At 32.7% G+C, this 25,204-nt stretch overlaps 1 protein-coding gene across 25 annotated transcripts in view; it reads left to right on the forward strand.

The window, feature by feature from the left end:
* Nucleotides 1-742: 742 nt before the first annotated feature.
* Nucleotides 743-25,204, forward strand: part of LOC124358018 (serine-rich adhesin for platelets-like) — a 70,772-nt gene continuing 46,310 nt past the window's right edge. For 23 of the 25 annotated variants that reach the window (XM_046810262.1, XM_046810264.1, XM_046810261.1 and 20 more), the window contains exons 1-15: nucleotides 758-815; nucleotides 1,962-2,000; nucleotides 4,531-4,596; nucleotides 5,301-5,342; nucleotides 5,528-5,584; nucleotides 6,171-6,209; nucleotides 6,430-6,471; nucleotides 9,995-10,093; nucleotides 11,322-11,564; nucleotides 12,512-12,790; nucleotides 14,288-14,527; nucleotides 15,599-15,883; nucleotides 17,208-17,498; nucleotides 18,798-19,082; nucleotides 24,438-24,728. In XM_046810262.1, coding sequence (XP_046666218.1) covers nucleotides 768-815; nucleotides 1,962-2,000; nucleotides 4,531-4,596; nucleotides 5,301-5,342; nucleotides 5,528-5,584; nucleotides 6,171-6,209; nucleotides 6,430-6,471; nucleotides 9,995-10,093; nucleotides 11,322-11,564; nucleotides 12,512-12,790; nucleotides 14,288-14,527; nucleotides 15,599-15,883; nucleotides 17,208-17,498; nucleotides 18,798-19,082; nucleotides 24,438-24,728 — 2,346 coding nt within the window. In that variant the 5' untranslated portion in view covers nucleotides 758-767. Of the gene's footprint in view, nucleotides 816-1,961; nucleotides 2,001-4,530; nucleotides 4,597-5,300; nucleotides 5,343-5,527; nucleotides 5,585-6,170; nucleotides 6,210-6,429; nucleotides 6,472-9,994; nucleotides 10,094-11,321; nucleotides 11,565-12,511; nucleotides 12,791-14,287; nucleotides 14,528-15,598; nucleotides 15,884-17,207; nucleotides 17,499-18,797; nucleotides 19,083-24,437; nucleotides 24,729-25,204 lie in introns of all 25 variants that reach the window. The other 2 variants (XM_046810245.1, XM_046810247.1) reach the window with 2 other exon arrangements.

Below are 25,204 nucleotides of genomic sequence, written 5' to 3' on the forward strand. Positions count from 1 at the left end.
GAACTAGCAAAACAATAATGCGTGAACAATATCGTTTCATATATTTAACCCTTTAAATACCCTCCAATTTCGACCCCTACCAAAATTAAATCAGCTGCTTTGCTTATATTGGCACATTGGACCAAATTAGCCCTCGGCTCCTACACAGATAGGACAATTTTTGAGTTGGGAACCTCCACTTATTCAGAATCTTATGTACGTGATAAGTAGGTTAAGTCAGTTATTCAAAAACTAGTTCAGGTGATTTGTTCCTTAGATCATTCTGATGCAATGGAGGTTTTTAGGGGAGTTTTAAGGATCCCCACATTTTAAAAATTGTATTTTTAGGCCAATGTTATGCAAAACCACCAAAAAGAGAAACGAATACTTCATAACCAAACGGATACTGCCTACCCAGCCTTTGTTTATTAAATATTTAAATTAATCTTAGTTCAGCCACTGACGTGACCTACATTAGGTGACATATTTGTCAGTCCATCACTCTATAAGTGTAGGTGTTTATAATTAGCTACTGTCATGTACGCCTCACAAGTGCACTTTCCGCGAATATTACGACGTAAACACCCTGTTCCTCGTAATGTGTACATATAATCGCACAAAATCTTGACGTCTCTATTTACCAATTAGCGTTAATTCTTCTCCTTATTACCTCGGGCTGCACAAGTGTGCGGTCCCATCAGTTGTCGATCGAATTAGTCCCATTGTCTGCTACAGATATATTAACACCCGCCCTACGATCTAGTCTCAGGACCTTGTCTCCAGCCACGATGCTAGCGACTCATGCCGTTCGTTCGGCGATCGCGATCCTCTTGCTGGTAAGTCGTTCGCTCAACGGATATTTCATCTTTAAAACCCGTACCTCAGTAAAAAAAGAAAATTATACTTTCACATTCTATTTATGATTACTATTTCTTATTTGAGAATAGTTAGTACTAAAAAACATTAACATTTTGTGTACCAATTGCTAATTGGCATCTGAGAATATCAAACCTTTTAAGGAAAACCAACCCTTTAAATTAGATACTACTGGATCAACTCTAACATTAAATTTGGAGTTGCTTCTTCTCCTTATATTTCTATGTCCCAGTATAGTGTAAACGGGTTCTAGACTAGTTTCTCAGAAGATTTAATCTGTAAATTTGATTTAGGTTCTGCCAAAATTATTTAAGTTTATGTTTTGCTAAACTCACACCACTTTATATTTCTTAAAAGACCGTATAAGTTGGGGAACCATATTGGTTCCGTTAATCTCTTAACGTTTTGAAGTAGAATTTCCAATTGTAGTAAATTCTAGTTCTTAAAAAACTGTAAATTAAATGTATACAGTTTTTAAAGTAAGCCTCTCTTTTTGAAAAAGCCAAGGTGTAACTCAAAAATTATATATACAATAATTTACCTTTTAACACTTTTTTATATATTTCATTTGTACAAGGTACATTTAGAATTTAGCGAATTCATCATCAAGTACTTGTAGGTTCATGATTTTTAAAAGGTTTATTATTTTATTTATTATGAAAGGTTTATACCAAACACTTTTCGAGGCTAGATTTATAATATCAAAAATTAGTTTTACCTAATGACTTTGATCAAAAGCAGTCCATCGTCACATTACTACTATTCCATTTTACAAAAAGAATATATTAATTCTTTTACAATATTACTACTAAGAATTTTACAATAATTGAACATCAGTTAATTCTAATAAACATAAAGAATAGGGTGTAATTAACGAAAATAATTAATTATTTTCTTAATACAAATTGTTAACTTAAAAAATGTTTTTTAGGTCACTACACATACGTGGGAGTGTTCTTACGCATCGTATTTTCTAAGTAAAATACTTATTTCCTTATCAAAATATTGAATTGTTCAATCATTTTTACGAAAAACCAAAATGAAATCAGGGATATTACTATTTCTCAACAGCATGTTAAGTCATTGTATTATTGTTTGTGTTTCAGGCGATCCTACCCACCCTGGGAAGTTACTCCTATCGGCAGGTCAGTATTTTGTACTTTGATGTTGTATTTATTTAATTGTGTTTTTTTAAATGCTACGGTTTTTTCTTTGTGTAGTTATGTGGGTATTTGATTGAGAAATTCCAAGCCTATATATTTTCTAGTTGTAATCAAATTGACTTTGACTAATCGACATGATGACATTGAATATAGTTTTTTATTGTACTATAAATATTTACTACTAACATTATTATTGTAACAATTATTTCGATATTACTTGAAATTCTATATTTTAAAATGTATATAATGTTATTTTAAATGGTTATAATTATACACTTATTTACTTAGTCAATTAATTACAACATAGTGGCATCTTATAACGAAGAAACTGAAGTTATACTTAATGAAGTTGCTATTAGTTTTAGCTCACACAGTATAGTAAATTCATTTATTAATATAAACGAGTTTTAAATGTTTCTGCTTATCGTTAACGCTAAATTATAAATAAATGTACTCATCTCAATTTACTTCAAGAACCCTTAAATTTAAAACTCTAATTTAATACATAGTAAGTGTGGTAAATATTTTAATTATTTGATTAATTTTTTTTTAATACCTATTTATTTAAATTTTTATACTTTTAACCCAATAAACTATTATTCTATAAATATAATATTATAGGTACTTTAAAATATTAATAATGCTTTGGTCCATATAAATATTTAATTGGAATATATATGGTTTAAAATGATTTAGATAAACATTATTTACAATGTATATGGTTATAAAAATATATGGAAACGCCATTTTACCTTTTTAACTGATTTAATAAGTGAAATAAAACTCAGCATATCTGAATAGGGTATGAGAATGTACTTAATGGTGACATTCGAAATCTCGTTTTTAAAATGGAGTATTTTTGGGGGTAAACATAAACTTTCTTGTAAAAAATCTTATTAAATGAAAGGTTAGGTGAATAATATTTTTAAAATTTTTAAATGCCACCATTTTTTAAAAATAGTGGTAAAAGAGTATGAATATTGAAATCTAGAGGTCTCTATCTCATTCCTTTGTGAAATGCGTTTCCATTGTGTATACATAACGTATTATTACACAATAGTGTGGAAACAACGCCCTTACATAGTTTTAAACTCTTATATTGTTTCATTAGTTAAAGCAGTTAAAATATGTAACGGTGTTTGCTAACGTTTGCCTAACCATGTATGTATACTTCAAGTGGCTAAATTATATGAAACTTTCAAATTTAGTTCTATGGAGAAGATCAATGAAAAACGTTTAGTTGTATTTATACTTATAAAATAAAGGGATTATTTAAAAACCAAATCTTTTTAAATATTTTAATCAATTTCATGATGTTTGTGATGAAATTTGTTGAAATGAAATGAAATTAGATGTTTCACAATGTTCAACCTGAAGCTTTTATCTTCAGTATGTATTTGGCCATGGACACTCTTCCCAGTGCCTAGCAGAAGGGGTCAACCCATTAAACTCTCGAACTCCTTTTGGCCAGCAATTCTATGTATTTGGCCATGGTCACTCTTCCCAGTGCCTAGCAGAAGGGATCAACCCATTAAACTCTCGAACTCATTTTGGCCAGCAATTCTATGTATTTGGCCATGGACATTCCTCCCAGTGCCTTAGCGGAAGGGATTAACCCATTAAACTCTCGAACGCCTTGTGGCCAGCAATTCTACATAAAATGTATTTTGCCGTAGACACTCTTCCCAGTAATAAAATATACTGAATGTCTCAAAATTACCATCCGTGCTTAAAGGCATTTCAGTATTTAATTCAGTTGACTTGGAACGCGGAACGATATCCCGCTTCCTTCTGCACTACATAAAAGTGGTTTAGCCACGAAATATTGAATGAGGAGCAATTGAATCTTATCCTCAATGGCAGAGATTGGCTGGCGCTCTGGAAATTTATGTTGGAAGCAATGTTGTACAGTGAATTTAATTAGTAGTGTACAACATTGTAAAAGTTACGATGTGTTTGTTTTGAAATTACACCTATTTTAAAGGCGGGGAAGAGGGTTAGTAGATTTATAATCGAAACATGCTACAATATACATTGTAAACTCGAACAGTTCTGTTTTGCGGTATTATTTGCAACATATTTTATTGCACTATTTATTTACAGTGTACTTCATCTTCTATTTACTACATTCTGCATTTATATTTACATTATTGAGTATACCAACCATTTCTGTTCCATTTACTTATATTATAATAAATATACGACTTACTAAATTATAATTATAGTTATTTTTACTGTTGACTATACCTGTCACTTTTACGTACTCTCTATTTAATTAAATTACACCAAACTTTATGCTAATACTTATATTATTTCCTTTATGTATGGTAACAAATGTAGTATTCATTTGTGCCAACCTACACAGACGGTCAATAAACCATGTTGTCTATAGAAGTACATGTCAAAAAGCATACTTCCTTACAACAGTAGGGTGATACAGCTAGAGTATTATTACAATATTTACTTTCGCTTTTCGATATTTTACTGTTTAAAATGAGATGTTGTTCAACAGGGAGGGTCAAGTAGCAATGGGGGTGGCGGAGAGGTGCGATATATAAAGAAATCATCTTCCTCATCGGTAAGAATACTCTTCTGGTTTCGAGTGCTCATTAGAATTCTAATACTTGTATAGAAAGTAAACTAGATATGTATTCCGAGTCGGTCATTCTTTGAACATCATTTTTCATTTTTATTTTACGCGTATTTGTGTTATTTCTTGAACAATTTATATTGTATAGTTTGTGTCGTAACACATTTTATAATTATAATATTGCTCATGTAAGAAAGAGTAAGACCGCATATTTTGCGAAATGTATAAAAGGTGGACTCTGATATTCAAATTTTTATTTCTGTATTGCTACAGTAGCCTTCATAACTGGTTAAGGAAGGTTAGTATTTGTCATAAATTTAAATTGTAAAAACTGTATGACGTTGTGATGGAATAATTCATTATTTTGTTTTCATCAGTTAAAACAAAAATAATCTACTCAATCTGTATATTTTACGATTTTAATACATTTTAAATGCTAGTACACATATGCATAGTAATTTAAATATTATATACAGCGTCTACAACTATTATAAATAAACGATCATTTATATTAAATTGTGCACTTATTTTACAGTATTATCAGTTAACTGTGGACTTGCTCTGCCTTGGTTTTGAACAGCAGTACATTTCAATCAGTTGATAGGAAGAGCCAGTTTTAACATTTCTATTATGAACTCTTAATTAACGTTTTTGCCTATTTACATATATTTACCTATTTTCATTTTTCACAGGGCTCGCAAAGTTATCCAGCAAACACTGTTTTTATGCAACAGGTAAGTAAATTATTCGTTTTATTTTATAAACAACTAAATGGTTATTTATATTTATTGGTGAAGTATAGGTACCAAAGTTTCGGTTCACTTTTTGGCTGATAATAGAACATAACTTATTTTGTAATTTTTAGGTTTAAATAAAGAATGATACAAACTAATGGATAATAAATAATCTCTATTTACAGCAGCAGAGAACAAGGCCTGGTGGTGTACAGTATATACGGCAGACTTCGTCATCCGGCGTAAGTTTATTCACTCCAGTTCCTGTTAGTATGTAAATGTACGGGGCATTGTGTATATTGAAGTACGTATGAATCATCTGTTTCTATAAAAATTCAAATTTCCAGACCGTGACAGTTCAAAGTTTCACTGAAAAATATACTGTATTTCATCTATACTTTATGATGACGTAAAAAACTTAAACACTCAGACCTTAATGTCCAGGACCTTTTTTGTTTAAGATTAAATATACGGGCATGATACGGAAATGAGACCGGTCCCGTAAATGACTCCTCGCCAGAAGTGTCGATGTTATATAATTTGGCTGGTTCAATTACGGATGAAACTCCAACTAAAATTCATCCGCCACATTAAAAATATTATAAGTTCACTCATTTCTGAGGATTGGGATTGAGGATTGATTGAACTCATTTGGATATTATGTGTTATTTTATATAATTTTACACGCACTTTTGTAAAAATGTACTGATTGCCTCAATTGATTTTCAATGTCTCGTGCCTTGGCATTTTTTACTTGTTTACGGTAATTTTGTTAATATAGGATGAATATAGTAGTACAGTTTACTCGAAATGCATTGTATGTTGTAGGGGTCTCAAAGGATCCCCGGCAAGACTTACTACATTCAGGTAAGACGCTGCAACGTTTTAGGTAGTTTTTATTAAATTAAATTCAAGTAGCAAACAGAACTTACAGATTATTACAGATATTTACATCATACTGTGGTTAAACTTTATAAATGTTATTCCGGCTTTCAAAATATCTATGGCATATGAACACATGTAAAACTAGTAATAATAAGGACAAAGATAGTAGTACAGTTAACTACAATAAAATTGTATGTTATAGGGAGGTACCCAACGACTGCCTGGCAAGACCTACTACATCCAGGTAGGTGGCCACTACTAGTAGGATAGTTTTAATTGCTTAAATGCAAGTAGCTTACAGGACTTGGACATGCTAAATAACTGAGCCAGATAGAGGCTGTCCATGTCCGGGCAATAAACGGACGACAGTGCTGTCCACGCCAATGCGGGCTGCTGCGGGTTTACTGACAGATAAGCCCCATGTAAAATATTTCAGTAAGCCCTGGTATATATATATATACATTTTTTCTTTTGATACGGTTATTTAACTAGATAATCAGTATTAAAACATTTTAATTTAAATTCTCTCTTAATAAAACACCGGGTGACCCACGACGAGTTTTAAACGTTTGATTTTATAGTACTTGCCAATTTATGCACCATTTTCAAACTCACAATTCATTAAACAGGTTTTAAAATATTCTGTGAAACTTTCAGCTCTCTAGCAACTGTCGAAACAAAATGGTGGTATTTTGAAAACTATACTTTAAAAACAGTTAAAACACAGTATTTTTGGTTTGTAAAATTATTACAGTTACATTCTATAGAAATAAAGCATTCAATCATTCATGTTCAATCAGAAAATTAGAACATAGCCTATTGAAAAACCTACAATTACAGTCCACAATTATTCGAACTGTAATTCATCCACAGTGACACACTGATAATAGCGCTTAACAAATGCCCCTTGAATAAATTACAAAGAAATTCTGTGGTATCAGGAGGAGTTCCTCTTCCATTTCTTGTTTTAATTCATCATCATTACTGAAGCTACGAGTATAAAATTATACCTTTAAGCAACCCTATACAAAGAAATCACACACAGTTAAATCTGGGGATCGCGGTGGCAAATCAAAAAAATTACTTCCACGACCAATTCAACGGCCATGAAGTTTGTCATTTAGTAATTGCTTGACAGGATTTGCGAAACAAGGAGGAGCACCATCTTGTTGGAACATGTATCCATTTCTGGAACCGTAAAATGAGGCAAGACTGTTGTTCATTTAAAACCTGTTCATACCTATTCCCAGTCACTGTACTGTCTGAAATGTCGTAAGATAGCACCTCATTACAACTGTCAGCTGCCCGAACAGTAATTCCTTTTGAGTATGCCACCATTTGGTTTAAACAATTTTTAGAGAGCTGAAATTTTTACAGAATATTTTTAAAACCCTATTTAAAGAATTGTGTAGAGTTTGAAAATTTTCGGTGCATAAATGGGCTAATAATTTAAAATCAAACGTTTATACCTCATCGTGGGACACCCGGGTATATTTATGACTACTTTGAATTAAGTAGTACGGAAAATTAATTAATAATGCGAAAAAATTATATTTATTTCTTTTTTGCGTCCAGAACAGGCAAATTTACATTATAAATTCAAGGCAGGAGTACGCCACACCACGTGCCGCATAACAGACTTCACTGAGGTTGCAAGCAGAATTTAAAAAATCTATAGCTCTTTTCCTTCTCGAAATTTCCTGTGGGGACATAGACAGACAGACATCATACAGAAAAGAAATTTTATAACATCCGAGCAAACAAAAGGGAAAAAGACTACTGAATGATGAGCTTCGATGACGCTCAGCCAAATTCCATAATTGGAATTGCACCACCATAGAACTCTTGACAATGTCGTAATGAATGTTTATGCAAATCTTATGAAACCTTTATCGACATATATTGCCACGTTATACATTCCAATTTTTGTTCATTAAGTCATCATTGGAATAGTTTCATCCCAGTGTTCGAATAAGAAACGTTTCGGTAACGTAGGGGAGTACTATAACGCAAGAGTGCGCCAAAATCAAACCTTGTCCCAAATTTTTAATACCGACTTTTCACTGTATAATGTTGTTTTCTATATATATATATATATATATATATATATATATATATATATATATATATATGTGTGTGTGTATGTGTGTGTGTGTGTGTGTGTGTGTGTGTGTGTGTGTGTGTGTGTGTGTGTGTGTGTGTGTGTGTGTGTGTGTGTGTGTGTGTGTGTGTGTGTGTGTGTGTGTGTGTGTGTGTGTAAATGAATGTTTGTATGTCCTTTATAGAATCGTAAACTATTTGACCGATCATTATGAAAATTTGTATGTATATGTATTTTTCGACGGAGAGGGTTTATATGCTATGCCTATTGATGTATCTCGCCACCAGGCGGCACTGCAAAAGTTAAAAGTTTTTAAAGCGCCTGTACACTATAAACTGCGATTACGAGACAGTTAAGTATATTAAATAGCGAAAAACTATTTGAAGGCACTAAGCTTTGATGTATATTTGTCTTCAAAATACATTTCTGCTTGAACTTAAAGCTTGAGTGTTAGACCACTTTATAATAAAGTACATGTACGTAGACAATGGCTATAAACATACACTTTTGACAGATTTTCTTGATCGTGGCAACAATACAAACTCTACATCGTCGTTGGAAATATAATTCACTTGAACCAGAAGTGCACATACGGGCAAAGCGTACGAAAAGCGTGCGAAGCCGCGGGAAACAGCTAGTACTTTATAAATAAGCTACATGTGTTAAATGTCAAATAATTTAATATTATTGACATTGTACTCAGATTGTTTATACATTTATATACGCTTTACCATTATAGTTACCAATATCCCATAGATTGATATGCACCATCATCGAACTCAGTGATGCCAACATAGAAATGAAGCTTCATACAAAGTTTCAAGTGTGTAAGTTGGTATCGTGCGGACAGATAAACAAACGGACAGAATTGCAATTTTCCAGCCACACGATTTATTGGCTTCGCTGAAGCTCAGCCAATTAAATATATTATGTGAAGAAGCATCACACAGTTTAATTAATCCCGAAATAAATATCCCCAGGACAAACATGGTCTGTTGGCTGAGAGGACGGCTCATCTGATGATGTTTACAGTGTAATCTCCAATTAATTTAATACGTATATGCCTGACTTGTTAGCCAGATTATTGAAATGTTAACGTTTTAAAGGTAAATATATGATAGGAATTAATGTACATATCGTTTATTGTAGGATGAATTATAACGTACACATTTATTGGTTTTATCGAACTGATGGAACATTGTATCAAGCACATATTACGTTTGAGGTACACTCGTATGTTATGCAGTATGCTATTCCTAACACAAGGCGCTAACATAAACTTAACGAAGGATTAAAAAAAGATTAAAAACTATTAAATTATGATTTCCATCTAATGACTCTAGTTCTCGTATGTATGTACTACGTAAAATTAGATTGCATTTGTTTTTATTCGCGAAATAATAAAAGCGTTCAAAAATTATCAAGTGCGTATTTCACACACCGTCATATGGTCACATTAAAAAATACGCAAACAAGGAAACCATAGTAGTAAGTGTGATTGCAAAATATCTTTCTGTAGATTGAACTTGTTTCATAACTACATGGTCATTTCTTTGTAGTTTTCATCTGATGATCAATCATTTGAAATGTATTCTGTGGCAGTAAGAATAAATCCCACACTTCTCTCTATGGAATTGTTCCGTAACATAAATAAATTATTTTACAGGAAAGGAGAAGATACAGCGGAGGTAGCGGAAGTGGAGGTGCTGGTGGAGCAAAAACTTTCTTCATCCAGAAATCATCTTCGTCTGCCTCATCTTTTGACGTTAGTATTTTACTCACTATTTTCAGCACAAAATCATTAATCGTTTATATATCAATAATCAATTCACAATTTAGGTAACGTAAACTAGTAAAAGTTTAATTTAAATTTTGGGAAGTAAAAAGTAGGCTGTATGTATATTTTTGAAGCGGACACTTTTAGCAAACATTTTGGAAACAATAATGCTAGGAACAATTTGTAATAATGAAATATTTTAGACTAAGAATATACAGTTTTTCATGAAGCAACATTCCAAGAGGAAAATGGGATTCCACGTTTTTAAAACTTGTTTAGATACATTTTATATACATGCAGTTTATAGAAATAATGTATACTTGATAAACATCATATGTGTTGACTTCGCTTTATTTGAATTCTAATGTTTTAAGTTTTAATTCTACTGTTTTCTGAATGTTTTATTAATTTTATATAGTATTTGAAAAAAGTAAGAAGGTCCAAAGAGTTTATTAATTAACGTAGTAACTACGTAGTAACCTAGAGTTACGTCCTTCTTGTATCTTTGAACAATTTCAAATGTCCGGAAAAGTCCTGTTTCCTCTATTAATTAAGTTGTTGCATAATTCTAAAATAATGTTCACAATCTATGTTCCTTGGGCAGTGAATAAATTTGAACTTTTTTGGGTATTAATTTAAGATATCAGTTCTAACGGTATAATCTTATAAAATAAAAAAGAAAATAACTCTTTACAAAATTGCAACTAAAAACTTTCAATAACGTAATTCATTGTTTAAAAATTGTTTATAATTTGGCAATTCCTAAAATTTGACGCTGTGACAAATGTATTATTGTTGCTCGTCTGATATGTAACTATCTATTATTGTCTTTGTCTGTTTTACCTTTTTGTTGATTGTTTCTTAACTAACTTATATTTCTTACTTATTTAATGATTTTTTTGATAATTAATTTTTAATACTGTTTGTTATTTAATTGTATAAGTAAATATTATTAGCGTTATTAATCATTTAAGCTCTATTTTAACTTATTTAATTTTACTACTGGTGTAATTCCGTTAGAAGAATACATAAAAAATAAGAAAAGATTCATCCAGAATTGACTGACAACAGGGCCTAGTATCCCACAAAATTAGTGTAATATTTTAGAAGATTTACCCTAAAATTTACCACACTCAATTACAATTTTTATTAGTGCCCCAAATTGACACCATGACTTAAGTGAAATAACTAAATAAGCCATCGTTTGTATGTGCAGTGGTCTAAGCAGGATGGAGAGACCCTGAAGGAATACTTGACGAGGCTACAGACGGCGGGTAAACGGCCTTCAGTCGCCGACTTCAACAAACTGCTCCAGCGTGGAAGTACCGAGTCCGAAGCCGACTACAGGGAGAGAATAGACTGGGTGAAACATCTATACCCCACCCTGCCTTGGTCTCAGACGTACTTCGATACTGCTCAAGGCGCCTACGTCTACAGCACTGAACAATTCCTATCCAATGTACGTCCACTTGAACCTCATATTTTAGTATTAAGCCGTTCTAACGTTAAAAATTGAATACTCACAAGGTTCATTCTTGGGTCCTGTCATATTATTGACTGACTTGTGGAAAGTCCCAGTTATGTCTCAGTGGCAATGTTCATATTTTATCTCATTAATGCGGAGTCACAGTATGGTTTTAAGAAGTTCATCTAGCATGAACCAATAATAAAAAAGTCCCACTCCTGTTCCCTCCTTTTTTGCCGCTATCTTGTTTCTGCCGTGACGATCGCCATTTACTATTGGCCCCTGGTCAGTCGTAGGTGGTTGGTCGGCGAATGCAGACCCATTGTGACCTGTATTGTGTAGTCCAGTTTTAATAATTAGTATTGTGTTTTGTTATTTATTAAGTGCGTGTTTTAGAGTTAGTGAAGTAGACACACAACATGGGGGTTGTGATTCCTGACTTACGTGTGTCACAACGCTCTGTTTTGATTTGTTTATTTTAACCTAGTTTTGTAATTATGTTAGGTCAGTTATTTATCTGAAGAAGAGGTCAGAGTGCAGATCTCGAAACGTAGTGTTATTGGTTTATTGTATCACTGAACGATGGCAAATGTCCGGAAATCCTGTTTCCTTCACAATCCTTCCATCGTCAAAAAGAAACTTCAAACAAAAGGATAATTTAATGCTTATTAAACGGCTTTGATTGAAAAGCAAAACTAATATTTTGTATTTTGACCCGAAAGGTGCTGATAAAAACATTTTAAGTTGAATAAAATGTGTAAAAGGCTGATACGTTTTGTTTATAATTTTTGAAATATCGGTACATAAGTTGAGATTTTCATACATAAGTTGTTAAAGTGCCGAAGTACTGAAACCTACCTATTACGGGGGTTTAACAGTAATCGAATTTATACATTTTAAAGTAAGAATGAAATATTAACACACATATCTCCACATTACAGGACAACCCGCTGAGAGAGAAGTACTTGAAGCGCTACTCGCGCCAGCCAGGACAGTCGACTACGGACTACTACGCGAAGCTACTGGAGTTGTACGAGGGAGAGAGCGGGGCGCAGTACGAGGAAAGGATACGAGCCTTGAAGGAGCTGTTCCCTGAAGCCGACTGGGCCAATGTCATCTATGACAATGCCAAGAAGCAGTACGTGTGGCAGCCGGTGGGTAGCGGACTCGACCAGTGGTTGGTTATGTCCAAGACCTGGCGCAAGAAGTCTGGAGCGTGGGTAAGCTGTCGACTATGATTGGTCGATGAAATCAATAATGTACTCGTCGAAAATATTAAGGGGAAAAGGGTGACGATATGTATTAGTGGTAAACATGTTTTAATCCTTTTTTAAATTTTGTAGCATATGTTGAGAAAACACTTTTTTACTTCTATTGCAGAAATAACAATTAAAAATATTATTTAAATGATTAAGCAAAGGCATTTTAAAATCGATATAACTCAAAGAATATTTAATGGATTTTTCTGCTTATTTTTTAAATGAATAAAGTCTACTACAAATTTACATAAAAATATGTCGATACATTTCAAAACTTTGCTTCTTTAAATTTGTTTGATGTGTCAGTCAATTCAAGCTAAATCTTAAATATTTTTCCACGTAGTGAATTGTGTTATTTTTGGACAAAACGGTTTTTATATAATGCTAGATCAATATAAAAAAGAGAAGTACCGGATGTCCCTTGAACAGGTTTAAATGTTTGATTTTATATTACTTGCCCATTTATGCATCGAACATTTTAAACTCTACAAAATCCATTTAAAAATATTCTTTGAAAATTTCAGCTCTCTAGCAATTGTTGAAACAAAATGGTGGAATTTTTCAAAAACTATACTTTAAAACAGTAAAAAAAACAGTATTTTTTTGGTTTTACAAAATTATTTATTGGCATATTGTAAACAAATAAAGCATTTCAATCTAAAAATTAGAACATAGCCTATTAAAAATCCTACTATTAAAGTCCACAATTATTCTAACTGTAATCTATCCACAAATACACACTGTTAACAGCGCTTAACAAATTGAATCGTAAACTCTTACAAAGGAATTCTGCGGTATCCGGAGAAGTTCTTTTTCAATTGATTGTTTTAATTCCTCATCATGGTTGAAGCTACGATTATAACCTTGTTTCTTTAAGTAACTCCATAGAAAGAAATAACCCACAGTTAAATCTGAAGATTGGGGTGGCCCATCTAAAAAATCACTTCCACGACCAATTATATGAATTTTTATGGCAAGCAAAATGGAAAATTTTTGAATATGTCACCATTTTCATTCTACAATTTTTAGGGAGCTTTAATTTTCAAAGAATATTTTTAAAACCTACTACATTAATTGTGTAGAGTTTGAAAATGTTCGGTGCATAAATGGGCACGTAATATAAAAAATAAAACGTAAAAACTCATCAAGAGACACTCTCTTTATGGAATAGTGTTATTATTGATAAACGTTAGGCATAGTTAAATAATTATTGTAATACAACAAAAGAGCAATTTTTACTGATTTCAGCTCTGTTCAGCATTTTATGAAAGTCCTTTTCAGGAATAAAGGAAACGATACATCTAGTGAATTTTTCTAGTTTACTTGAATGAAACGAGGATGAACTATCTTTTTTCAATTTTACGACCATTTGCAGTAGCAAATCCCTTAAATACAATTTATGAATGGTAGCAAAAAAGTTATTGATGATCAGCGCCCTGAGTACGTGTATGTTAACAGAGCGCTTGGGCGGGTCAAGAGAGCGAGGACTCCTATCTGCGGCAGATGTACGAGCGGCAGCCGGGCGAAGGAGAGGCGGACTATTGGAAGCGTCTGCTGGCCCGGAATCCAGACGACACGGACGCGTCCTACAACACAAGGAATATGCGGCTCAGACTCCTGTTCCCGGAGCTGGACTGGATGAACGTCAAGTGGGACCAGAAGTCCGGTACATACGTCCATACGTCGTCCACCACCACGGTAATAACAATTAGATTTGTGAACAACCAGTTCAGTATTTCATTGAAGGAGGACCTCTTCTTATTGGAAACAACTATTTTCTATTATTTTATGAAATAAAACTCACGATCGGTCAATAATTCTAATATTTTCACACGAGGCCTTTCGACATCAAAGATGCCATCGTCAAGGTGCGAATCAACAATTCGAGTTTACAATTTCAAACAATTATCAGCTGAGTCAAACTTAATACAAGATTTGTATAGTTAAAAGTAAAATAAAATAAGTATTAATATACATATAAATGTTTGTGTCAAACACAAATTAGTTATGGAATAGTGAATTTTGAATCGGTCCAAAATCATTGTATAATATTTTATTTTTATGTTTTTTATGTATAATGTTTCATACGTGTCGAGTTCTTCTTGTTTATGGACTTGTTTTAATAATTTGAAGTTTTTAAATGTGTCATTTACTTAAAATGCAGGTTTGGTAATAGCAGATTTTTCAGTTTGTCCGTATTTATAACATCTTTCCGTGTCCTTTAAATCTTTTTTAATTGCTCTTTTTGTCTGGCCAATGTAAATTTTATCACAATATTCACAGTTGATTTTGTAAACTCAAACTCCACTTTTATTTTCCTCTAAACATTTTTGGATCTCCAATTAGATTATTTATCTTATTTTTTGTGCAAAACTTTATGTTAATGTCAACATTTTTTCTAAATTCCTTTTTTTATTTCTTTATAAAATGAACCATAACTCATGGATTGCCAGATTCATTCTCGTTCACTTTCTAAAGTTGTTTTTGATGTTTTTAATAAATTCTTCTTTTGTTTTTTTTTTTAAATAAATTCTCAATTATGGCATCTGTTTAATAACATTTAAATAAACCGTTCAATAAAAAGGTGATGGCATCTTTCATGTCGAAATGCCTCGTTTGAAAATATTAAAATTATTGGATAATTGTGACTTTTCTTGCATAAAATAATAATAAATAATAGTTCAGTAGTTTTTTACGTTCTAAACAGCAATCGCAATGATGACGTCACCTGGTCGTGGTTGTGTCTACTGTAACAACGCCATGTTACAGAACTACTGGACCAAGCGGGATGACGAGACCTGGGAGGAGTACTATTGGCGACTGTACCCCGTCGTGGACGGAGAGACAGACCATCAGTATCTGCTCAAGCTGCTCAGGAGGTTCGATGGAGAGTCTGACGACTCGTACAAACAGCGCATAGAGAACCTGAAGACTGTGTTTGTGTACGCGCCTTGGGACCACATCTCGTACGATGAGACGACCAAGAGCTACGTGTTCGATGAGAAGGTTCCCATAAGTGACAATGTGAGGAGTGCAATCATCAATGGAAAAGAGGTAAAGAGTTTGTTTCTACTGTATGTTATGAAAACTTTTTAAGAATCAATTTGTATAACCAACAATAAATCAAATTTTAACATACACCTTTAAAAATACCACCCAAAAAATAATTATAAATTAATTGAATTTTATGATTTTGAAACTTTTTTATGTCCCCCAAAAATGTGGGGTTTTGGGGGCAACTCAAACATTTCAAATGCAAACTCCCTTTCAAGTTACCCCTCATTTTGAAGAGTCTAAACAAACTTGAAGAATAGTAATAACCAGATATCGCTATCTCTTCCCATCTAAAGTAATAGCCAGTGATACCAGAACAATATTTTTAATAACTCACCACGTTGCAAAGTCAAATCAAATGTTCAAACTTTTCACAGAACTTTTCACCCCTCCTACTAATTGGCAGTGAGACAAGCGTGGGGTCAGCTCCTCTCTCACGTTTTGAAAAGTCCGAACTGTTATTTTGTTGCATACCTCATCAATCCTGTTTCTTAAATTACCATAGTTTTCTACTGGTGTTTTGGAAAATACAAGTGTAAAGGCTTCATTAAAATTTTGACGACCTATTACTTTGGATGAGAAGAATATAGCGATCTTTGGTTTTCACCTATTCTTTAATTTCATTATGCTTTTCAAAATGAGGGGTCACTTAAGATAGTTTACCTTTGAAATCTCCTTTGAATTAATTGCCCCCAAAATCCCGCATTTTTGGCAAAAAAATTTCAAAATCTTCAAATGGATAATAATTTTGCTTTCTACCCAAAGGATACCTGCTTATAAAGAATTTTAAAAAATAGACTGTTTTTATTCATCCTGTATATAATTAATTAAATATAATCAATATAATTAATCAATTATGTTGAATTTAATAAAGTAATGTATCTTCGTGGAACTCTGTCTGGATTTCCTAAAGATATCACCAAATGTGATATCACATTTGCTATTCTAATTATATGACCTTGATATGATATCACAAATGGTATTCCCATTAAAAACACTGAGTCAAACTCTTTATTCTCATATACAAATATTCTCCGAACTTTCGAGTTCTTCTAATTTAAATGTAAGTCGATTCAACTGTTCTATTCAAATTCTAGAAGGGATTTTTATTTTGCTCGGTGAAAGTGACTTGGCGAAACTTTGGCAAAAACAAACTAATGTAATTTCTTGCATGGAAATTTTCTATTTCACACGCTATAAAAGTTCTTCATAGTTCTTTTAGTTTTCTTGGTTGCAAGTCTGGAATTTTGTTATATTTGCTTTACTTTTTAGAAATTTTTATATTTAATTACAAAACCACTGAAGTGTTGTGTCCGACTCGCAGTACACCGTGTCCTGGGTGCGGCGACCGGACGAGACCGATCTCGAGTACTACCGCAGAGTGTGTGCCAAGTACGACACTGAGACTTACATGGAGTACTGGCTAAGGATCCTGCGCAGACTGCCCGGAGAGACTGAGGATGGGTACAAGGCGAGAATAGAGAAGCTGAAGACGGTGCTGGACTACGCGCCTTGGGACCACGTCACCTTCGATCAGAACAAGCACGAGTTCGTGTTCGACAACAAGGTTCCTGTCGACTCCTCGGTCAGCTATGTGGAGCTTGACGGCAATGAGGTATGCTCAACAAAAGTCTAGATATATTCAAACATAATTTTATCAACCTAAATGTTCCTAAGAAATTAAAAGTGTAGGGAAAGCCATAGATCGTTGTCATGATTAACTTAAGATTTACTGTATGATTTGACCGTGAACATGTTCACTGGAATACACAATGGTAAGAATGATCATGGGATTTGATTATGATATGGTATTTTAACCGAATTCGGTATATTAGTAAACTGTAATAGATTGTGAGCTGTAATAATACATAATATATATATATTATAGTATATATTCAAACGTTCAGTGGCATTATTTTATGACTCCACTTGAGTGAAATGCTCTTGCCATTATTCCATTAATTTTGAAATCAAAACACTCCAAAAATTAAATTCTTATTTTTGTGAGGGCTCTCGCTTTCAAGCAAAGTATCATCAGATCCACATAACTGAAAACGTAAAACATAACGATAACATAAAAGATTCATTGTAATGTTGGCTAGATAGTACTTGCCATGAAAGTGAAAGTCCTCACAAAAATAAGATTCAATTAATTGGAAGTTTTATTTTGAAATTAATGGAAGAATTAGAAAGCAATAAGTGAGAAGCTTCTACAATGCCTATTACTCACTATTTCATTTCCTATTAGCAACATACCTACTTTGACCAAACACGACTATTTTATTGATAAAGGCATTATGAAATTCATGTTATGAAATATGTATATGGTTCTTACATTGGAAAACGTTGACCTCAGATTCAAAATATTTGAAAACTTAACAAATAAAAGGATTCCTTTTCCAATTTAAACTACGTAGACAAAAATATAATTTATTGCAAAATAATATAGGGAAGTACAAATTGTCCCGTTTACACGAGATTTAACCAGGAAATAGCTGTTACACAGAAACATTCCTGCCGTCCTGACAAAAACACTGCTAATTAAACATTTATACATAAAGCCAATATTCATGTTCCGATATCAGTCAAACCCTGCTTTGCTGTTGTTGCAAACTTTATCATATACAGGATTATGTAGTATTGCATGGATATGGCGTTCTACATCCAACCAGCGCTTGCCAAAAATAGTTCAATGAATTCAGTTTTAACTAAGTTTTAGAGATAGGTTATACACTACACTTTAGCAATGGTTTGAAAAAGGATAATGCATCCAATAGCACTACAGTGCAGAGTAGTGATTATTGGACACAATGGTAAATAATGTAAAAGGCCTTTTCTGCAGTTTCAAAAGTGCGTCGAACGATAATAACGTGCATCAATAATACTCGTGTAACTTTACTCAACGATGTTCCAGTACTCGTGGAACAAACGATGGGACGAGACCTGGGAAGAGTACTACTGGCGACTGTACAATGTCGTGGACGGAGAGACAGACCAACAGTACCTGCTCAAACTGCTCAGGAGGTTCGACGGAGAGTCTGATGAGTCGTACAAGCAACGCATAGAGAAACTGAAGACGGTGTATGTGTACGCGCCTTGGGACCACATCTCCTACGATGACACGACCAAGAGCTATGCGTTTGACGGAACGGTCCCGATCAGCGATAATATCAGAGATTCCGTTATCGAGGGAAAAGAGGTAAGAAATATAATTTTTGTTCATTATTATTACTATGGTTTATTAATGTAATTTAATTCATAATCAGGGACGGGTTTCGTTCCGTGAGAAAAACATCTAATAATTCAAATAACCTGACCCCAACCATGGCTTTTTATGTTTGAAATAAATAGTTAATTCGAAAAAAAATCGTCACAGAAAAATTTTTATGGAAATAATAAAAGTTAAGTTTCGTATGAACAAAGTGGCGCCGTAATGGACTGTTTACACTTAGGGGTGGAGGGGAGTTTATTGGAGGGGAAATCCTCTTTGGCCCTACACAAAGGGGAAGGATCATAAAAACTTCATACTCGATACTATAAGGGAAAACGTACTACCACGTGGCTGGACTTAAGGAGGTTAATCTCTGAAAGGAAGATGGCTCACACAAACACCGTATTCGGTCTTTATGGGGGTGTAAACGTAATTAACGTGTACAGGAAATTTGGTGTAAATTTAAGGGGAATGAATTTTAAATGTACTGACTTAAATCGTATCGTACTCATATTACTTAGTTTAATTTTAGCAAAATATCAATTTTGAAAGGTTAAAAGTGTCGAATAGAATAGAAAATTCTGTATTAAGGTTCATTTACGATATATAATACAATTTGATTCCAGTACAATAAATTATAATAATATTACAACATTTTCAAACATTAAACTTTAATTATGTACATAAAGTTAACTATATACTGCACTATACGCCTTAGTAAACTAATAAACATCACATTAAATCATAAATTATAAAGCGCAACATTCGAACAACTAAATAAAAAAAAAAATCTAACCTTTTTTATTTAAGGAAAATATATATTTAAACAAAAAACAATACGTTAGATTAAAAAAAAATAAAAACGAAAAAGTATTAACACGGCAGTTTATAGAGTACTGTCTCCTCGCTGAAGGTTCTAAGCTGTTTAATTCCTTCACTCTAGAAATGAGATAGAAATAAAAGAGGGAGGTGTTGGAGATCGAGGAAATGAGACAGTTCCGTCGACGAGAGTAAAACTCAAGCTCGTAAAAACGTAAATACACTTTTTATGTTCCCGGGAGCTGACTATTTACAATCAATATTAGATTAACATTTTCAACTTAAAGCTTTAAATTCACTGTTTATTTCTCATAAAAGGAGCCAAATTTCAGTTTGATTATCCTTGTCCAAGTACTCAAAAATATATAAAGGAGATTAATTTATACGCGTAACCCGTTACTCCAGTGTATGTAATTTGTTTTCTCCATTTAAAATTGTATCATACATTTTAAAAGGAAGGTGTTAATGATAATATGATACTATCTTGAAGACAAATAAACTGAATATTTAAAATTAGGAAATACTAAGAAAGGATGCCAACAATATAAATAATACCGCGACTCATGTATAATGTGATACTAGGATGAACTAAAGTGTATCTTCTATCATTATGTACCCGTATTAATCCATATACTTTTATTGCCACGGCTTTTTTTAGCTATATTTACTGTCATATTTTTCACTGTCAATAGGAGGGGATTACATATTTTTTTTTTGCTTACTAAAGAGGTAAAGCGGAAACAAATTACCTACAAAAGAATGAATTGATTTGGTATGAGTCCTTATAAAACTGAAAACAACAATAATATAACAACAATATTACTTGTTGAGTTCAATCATTGTGTCATTTGAATTTGTGCAATTTAAATGTAAGTCACAAGGTGTATCGTTTCAACCCATTTTTCACATATAAATTTATATTTCCGCAAAACATTAACTTGTATATTAAATCTTTTGAAGTTTAATATAGTTATTTGACATACAATTACAACTAGTAACTACACTTCTTTATACACTGACATATACAATGTTAACTAGTTAACTCTTACTGTAGTATTTGATTTAGAGCAAAATTAAAACATTTCAAATTCTAGTCTTCTAGTTAAGAATGAATCCTTATAAGACTGAAAACATCAATAATATAACAACAATATTACTTGTTGAGTTTATTCGTTGTGTCGTTGAATTTGAATTTGTTTGCGGTTAAGTTACAAGGTTTATCGTTTCCATCAATTTTTCACATATACATTTATGTTGCTGCAACACATCAATTTGTATACATAATTTTTTAAAGTTTATTTAATTATTGGACATATTAATTACAACTTGTAATTATACTTCTTTGTTATATAGCATAATAAATGTAATGTTTAAAAATTGTGTAGCTAAAAAGTGTTTTGGTGACTAGCTACACTAACATATACAATGTTAACGAGTTGAGTATTTGATTTAGAACAAACTTAAAACGTTTCAAATTCTTGTCTTCTAGCGTTGTCTTAATTATATGTCACCATCTACAACAATCATTTCAGTTGAACTTCATCACACTATGTCCGCACTAGCTAGTATTTGTGCCATTTATATGAAATGTCTTACATTTATTCAATCTTCCCGCAATTCTTCCTTCAAATCAGCTATTTTTCTTGTTAACTCTGAATTATACATTCTCTTATGGTCTCTTACCACATATTCTTCCCATTATTCAAGATCTCAGATGATTCGGGAAAAAACACAAGTAGGTTTGAGCATTAAATCAATTATTTGTATGCTCCAACACCATCACTAACGTCGTATAGAAAGCAATAACTCAGGTAACAGAATAACGATTTATTTCAATCGCTCTCGCTGATTACTGAGTACCCGTACAGCAGACGGTCTAATCTGTAATCTCTATCAGTACACAAACTTGTCGTACAATATTTTATAGCATTCGTCTTCACATAAAAAGATAAAACCATATCTAAAACTCGAAGTTGCCACATGCTATACCATAAAATCAACAAACACATCCGCACTCCACACATAGTTAAAACTATAGCCTCATATGTGTTTACTGAAGTCGATATGAAAAATATAATTTTCAAGTTTAGGAATGGTAGCCGTATCGAAATATATATTTTAAATCATTACGAAAAATTTTAATAAACAACAACCTCTAGACCAGCGAGTTACAAAACCAAAACAGGGATCTTTATGTCATATTTATAGGGATCAGATAAAACATAGGTGAAATAATTAATTTTCCGTTAGTAATAAAATTTAATAGCATTTTCCCAGTTATCTCATCCATTCATTACCAAACGAACTAAGAAATATTTTGTATATTGTATTGTGATAGTATACATTTATGTAATTATAAATAATTTTTGTGTTGAGTCGCATTACGAAACCTAATACAGCCTTTAGATAGACATAATACATCCAAGCATTTTATATATATATATATATATATATATATATATTATACTTATGAATTTCATTACAGGTACTAAAAATATTTCACAAAAATTACAAAAACCTTCTAATAAATCAATTATAAGTTGATTTAAACGATTAATATCTTGTACGTGTTTTTTTCTTGTAGTGATATGTGTATATGAACATTAAATAAACTCAATAAATAGTAAAATTGAATCAAATGTGTTATATAATCAAATATAAACCTCCCTTGCAAGTGAACAACAATATCCTTACTCTAATATTAGTTACAACAATTAGTTCTGTTATCCTTAATTAACTCATTTTTTTCTTCAGTAAGGAAGCAATCGCATCTACTATAATTTCACTGTATTGTTTTCCCAAATAATCGTCTCCACTAAAAACTTGAAAGCATTGTCAGCAGAACTTGTATTACATTTTACAACAAAAGCCGTTATCCTATTATTAGAAACAATAGGATTTCAGTTACGGTATCTGATATTAAAGAACAATGGACGTAATTGGTTTGTAGAATGAACGCAGCGCATCTCGCCAATCAGTATGTCCAGTTTGTTTGTTGAGGATGATAATGGAAAGCCAATCTCGGTGGCCTGAATTGACTCTAACTGATAGTTTGATTACATCGGAAAGAAATAGAAAACTTGTGGCATCGCTGAGATTGGATGAATCTGTCTACAGCATTTATCACACAAAATACAGAGATCAAAACAACATTTAAAAATCTTCAAATTGCTTATGTGTGATTATTAGTTCTTATAATGATTATAATATTTATATATTTAATAGCATTATTTAACTTTAACTAACGATATTAATTTTAATGTCGGTATGCAAGAAAGTCTATGGAAGCCAATAGTCAGTATTATATTGTTTGGAATACGCGTAATTGTTACGAATAGTCACAGGAGAATCAAAACTTTATAGCTGAATATCTTACCTTTTACAACTGTAATAAATATCAGCTCTCTTTTATTACTTTTCTCTGCCAATTTATCACGTACAATTTCTCTGCCTGTTAATAGGGCTATGTGGTAGATTCATACCTGAAACATTAAAAAGAAGTTTATGGGAGTTTGATGGGCAGATATTGAAAGTATTAAACTGTTTTCTTTTCTTCAGGCTATTTTTCCATTATATTTGAATGAATAAAAAGTAATATTTCTTATAATTGCGGTCATAGATATTCTTCTCTATATCTTTCTCGATTTGGTTTCGTCTCATATCCAGAGGAATTGAGATGATCCAAAGGACAGAAAAAAATTATAGACGCATACCTATAAGATAACCGCCTGCTCGACATCTCTTCGTACAAATCTCTGGACACGATTTATTCTTTAAATGGTGTAACGCATTACAGACTTAAACAGTTTATTCATATTTATTATTAAAGCACTTCAATACGTCGGTTCTATGCCTCAGAACTTCATGAACCTCGAAATTATCAAATGGCGTTTGCGTCTAATGTACAACAATGTTGTACATTTATCGGAAGAACACTAGTCTATTCATTTCCACAATGAGAAAAGGAAGCAAAATTAAAGTATTTTACTTTACACGTAGTTGGATGGAGAATTACACTTAATGGTATTCTCTTTGGCTAAATTTATTGAGGGTAAGAATGATTACTCACTGAGCTTAAAGGTATATTCTCTCGTAGACACCCATCGGGTAGGCTTGATCATTTGGAAAGTGACTGAAAAATATTCACTAAAGTGTGTCAAAATTAATAAACTACGTTAAATAAATGGATTAAAGCGTATTTACCCATGGTTTTAAACCAATAAAATAGTGGATTAAAGACAACTAGTATTTCTAGAGTTAATGGTTATTCTTAATCATCCTTGCATATGGTACGGTCTTTTTGATAACTTCTTACCGGTTCGAGACACTTAGCATGGCCAGTTCACAAATTTTGCAATTTTTATGTCACTGACCAAGGGCTTACACGAGCGCTCTCGATGTTGAAATTGTGGCTGTCGATTTACTGACACGTATCGGCGTTTCAAAATTACCTCCACATACATAACGCCATCATAACCATCAATAAATTTCTGTGAGGTCAATAAGAAGCCCATGATGTTACAGTGGACGGTGACTTGGCTGAGGCGTGAAGGGGAGACTGACAATCAGTACTATAGCCGGCTGTACAGCAAGGGCGACAGTGAGACTGAGGAACAGTACTGGCTGAGGATCCTCAGGAGACTACCCGGAGAGGATGAGGATACGTACAAGGCCAGGATCGAGTCTCTCAAGACTGTCTTCACCAACGCACCTTGGGATCACGTGACCTACGATGAGGATAAGGATCAGTTCATCTTCGACAACAAAGTCCCGATCACATCTTCGGTCAGGGATGTAACTGTCAACGGACAACAGGTAGGTAGGCTCTTCACAGGAGAATTTTTTAAATATCAAATTTTAAGAAAAAGATTCATTGCAGCTTTCACTATTAAAAACACTTTTTCCGTTGTTATTCAAAAATTACTTTTTTATTTGGAATGTGTGTCCAAAGGGACATTGCGAGAAAAAGAGCAATAAACTCTTTGTTTGAAGTTTATTTTTGACGATAGAATGATTGTAAAGGAAACAGGATTTTTCCGGACATTTGCCATCGTTTAGTGAAACAAAAAAATCAGTAACACCACATTTTGAGATCTGCAATGTGCCCTCTTCTTCAGGTAAATAACTAACCTAACACATAATTCACACACAATTGAATCACAACCACCATGTTGTGTGTCAACTTCACAAACTTGCAGATCTCGAAACGTAGAAATAAACTGATGTACAGTTGATTACAAAAATGTAGTATTATGAAAAGTGTAATTTTTTACTAATAGTAAAACTGTATC

Source organism: Homalodisca vitripennis, chromosome 3 (genome assembly GCF_021130785.1).
Source record: "Homalodisca vitripennis isolate AUS2020 chromosome 3, UT_GWSS_2.1, whole genome shotgun sequence".
Classification (NCBI taxonomy): Eukaryota; Metazoa; Arthropoda; class Insecta; order Hemiptera; family Cicadellidae; genus Homalodisca; species Homalodisca vitripennis.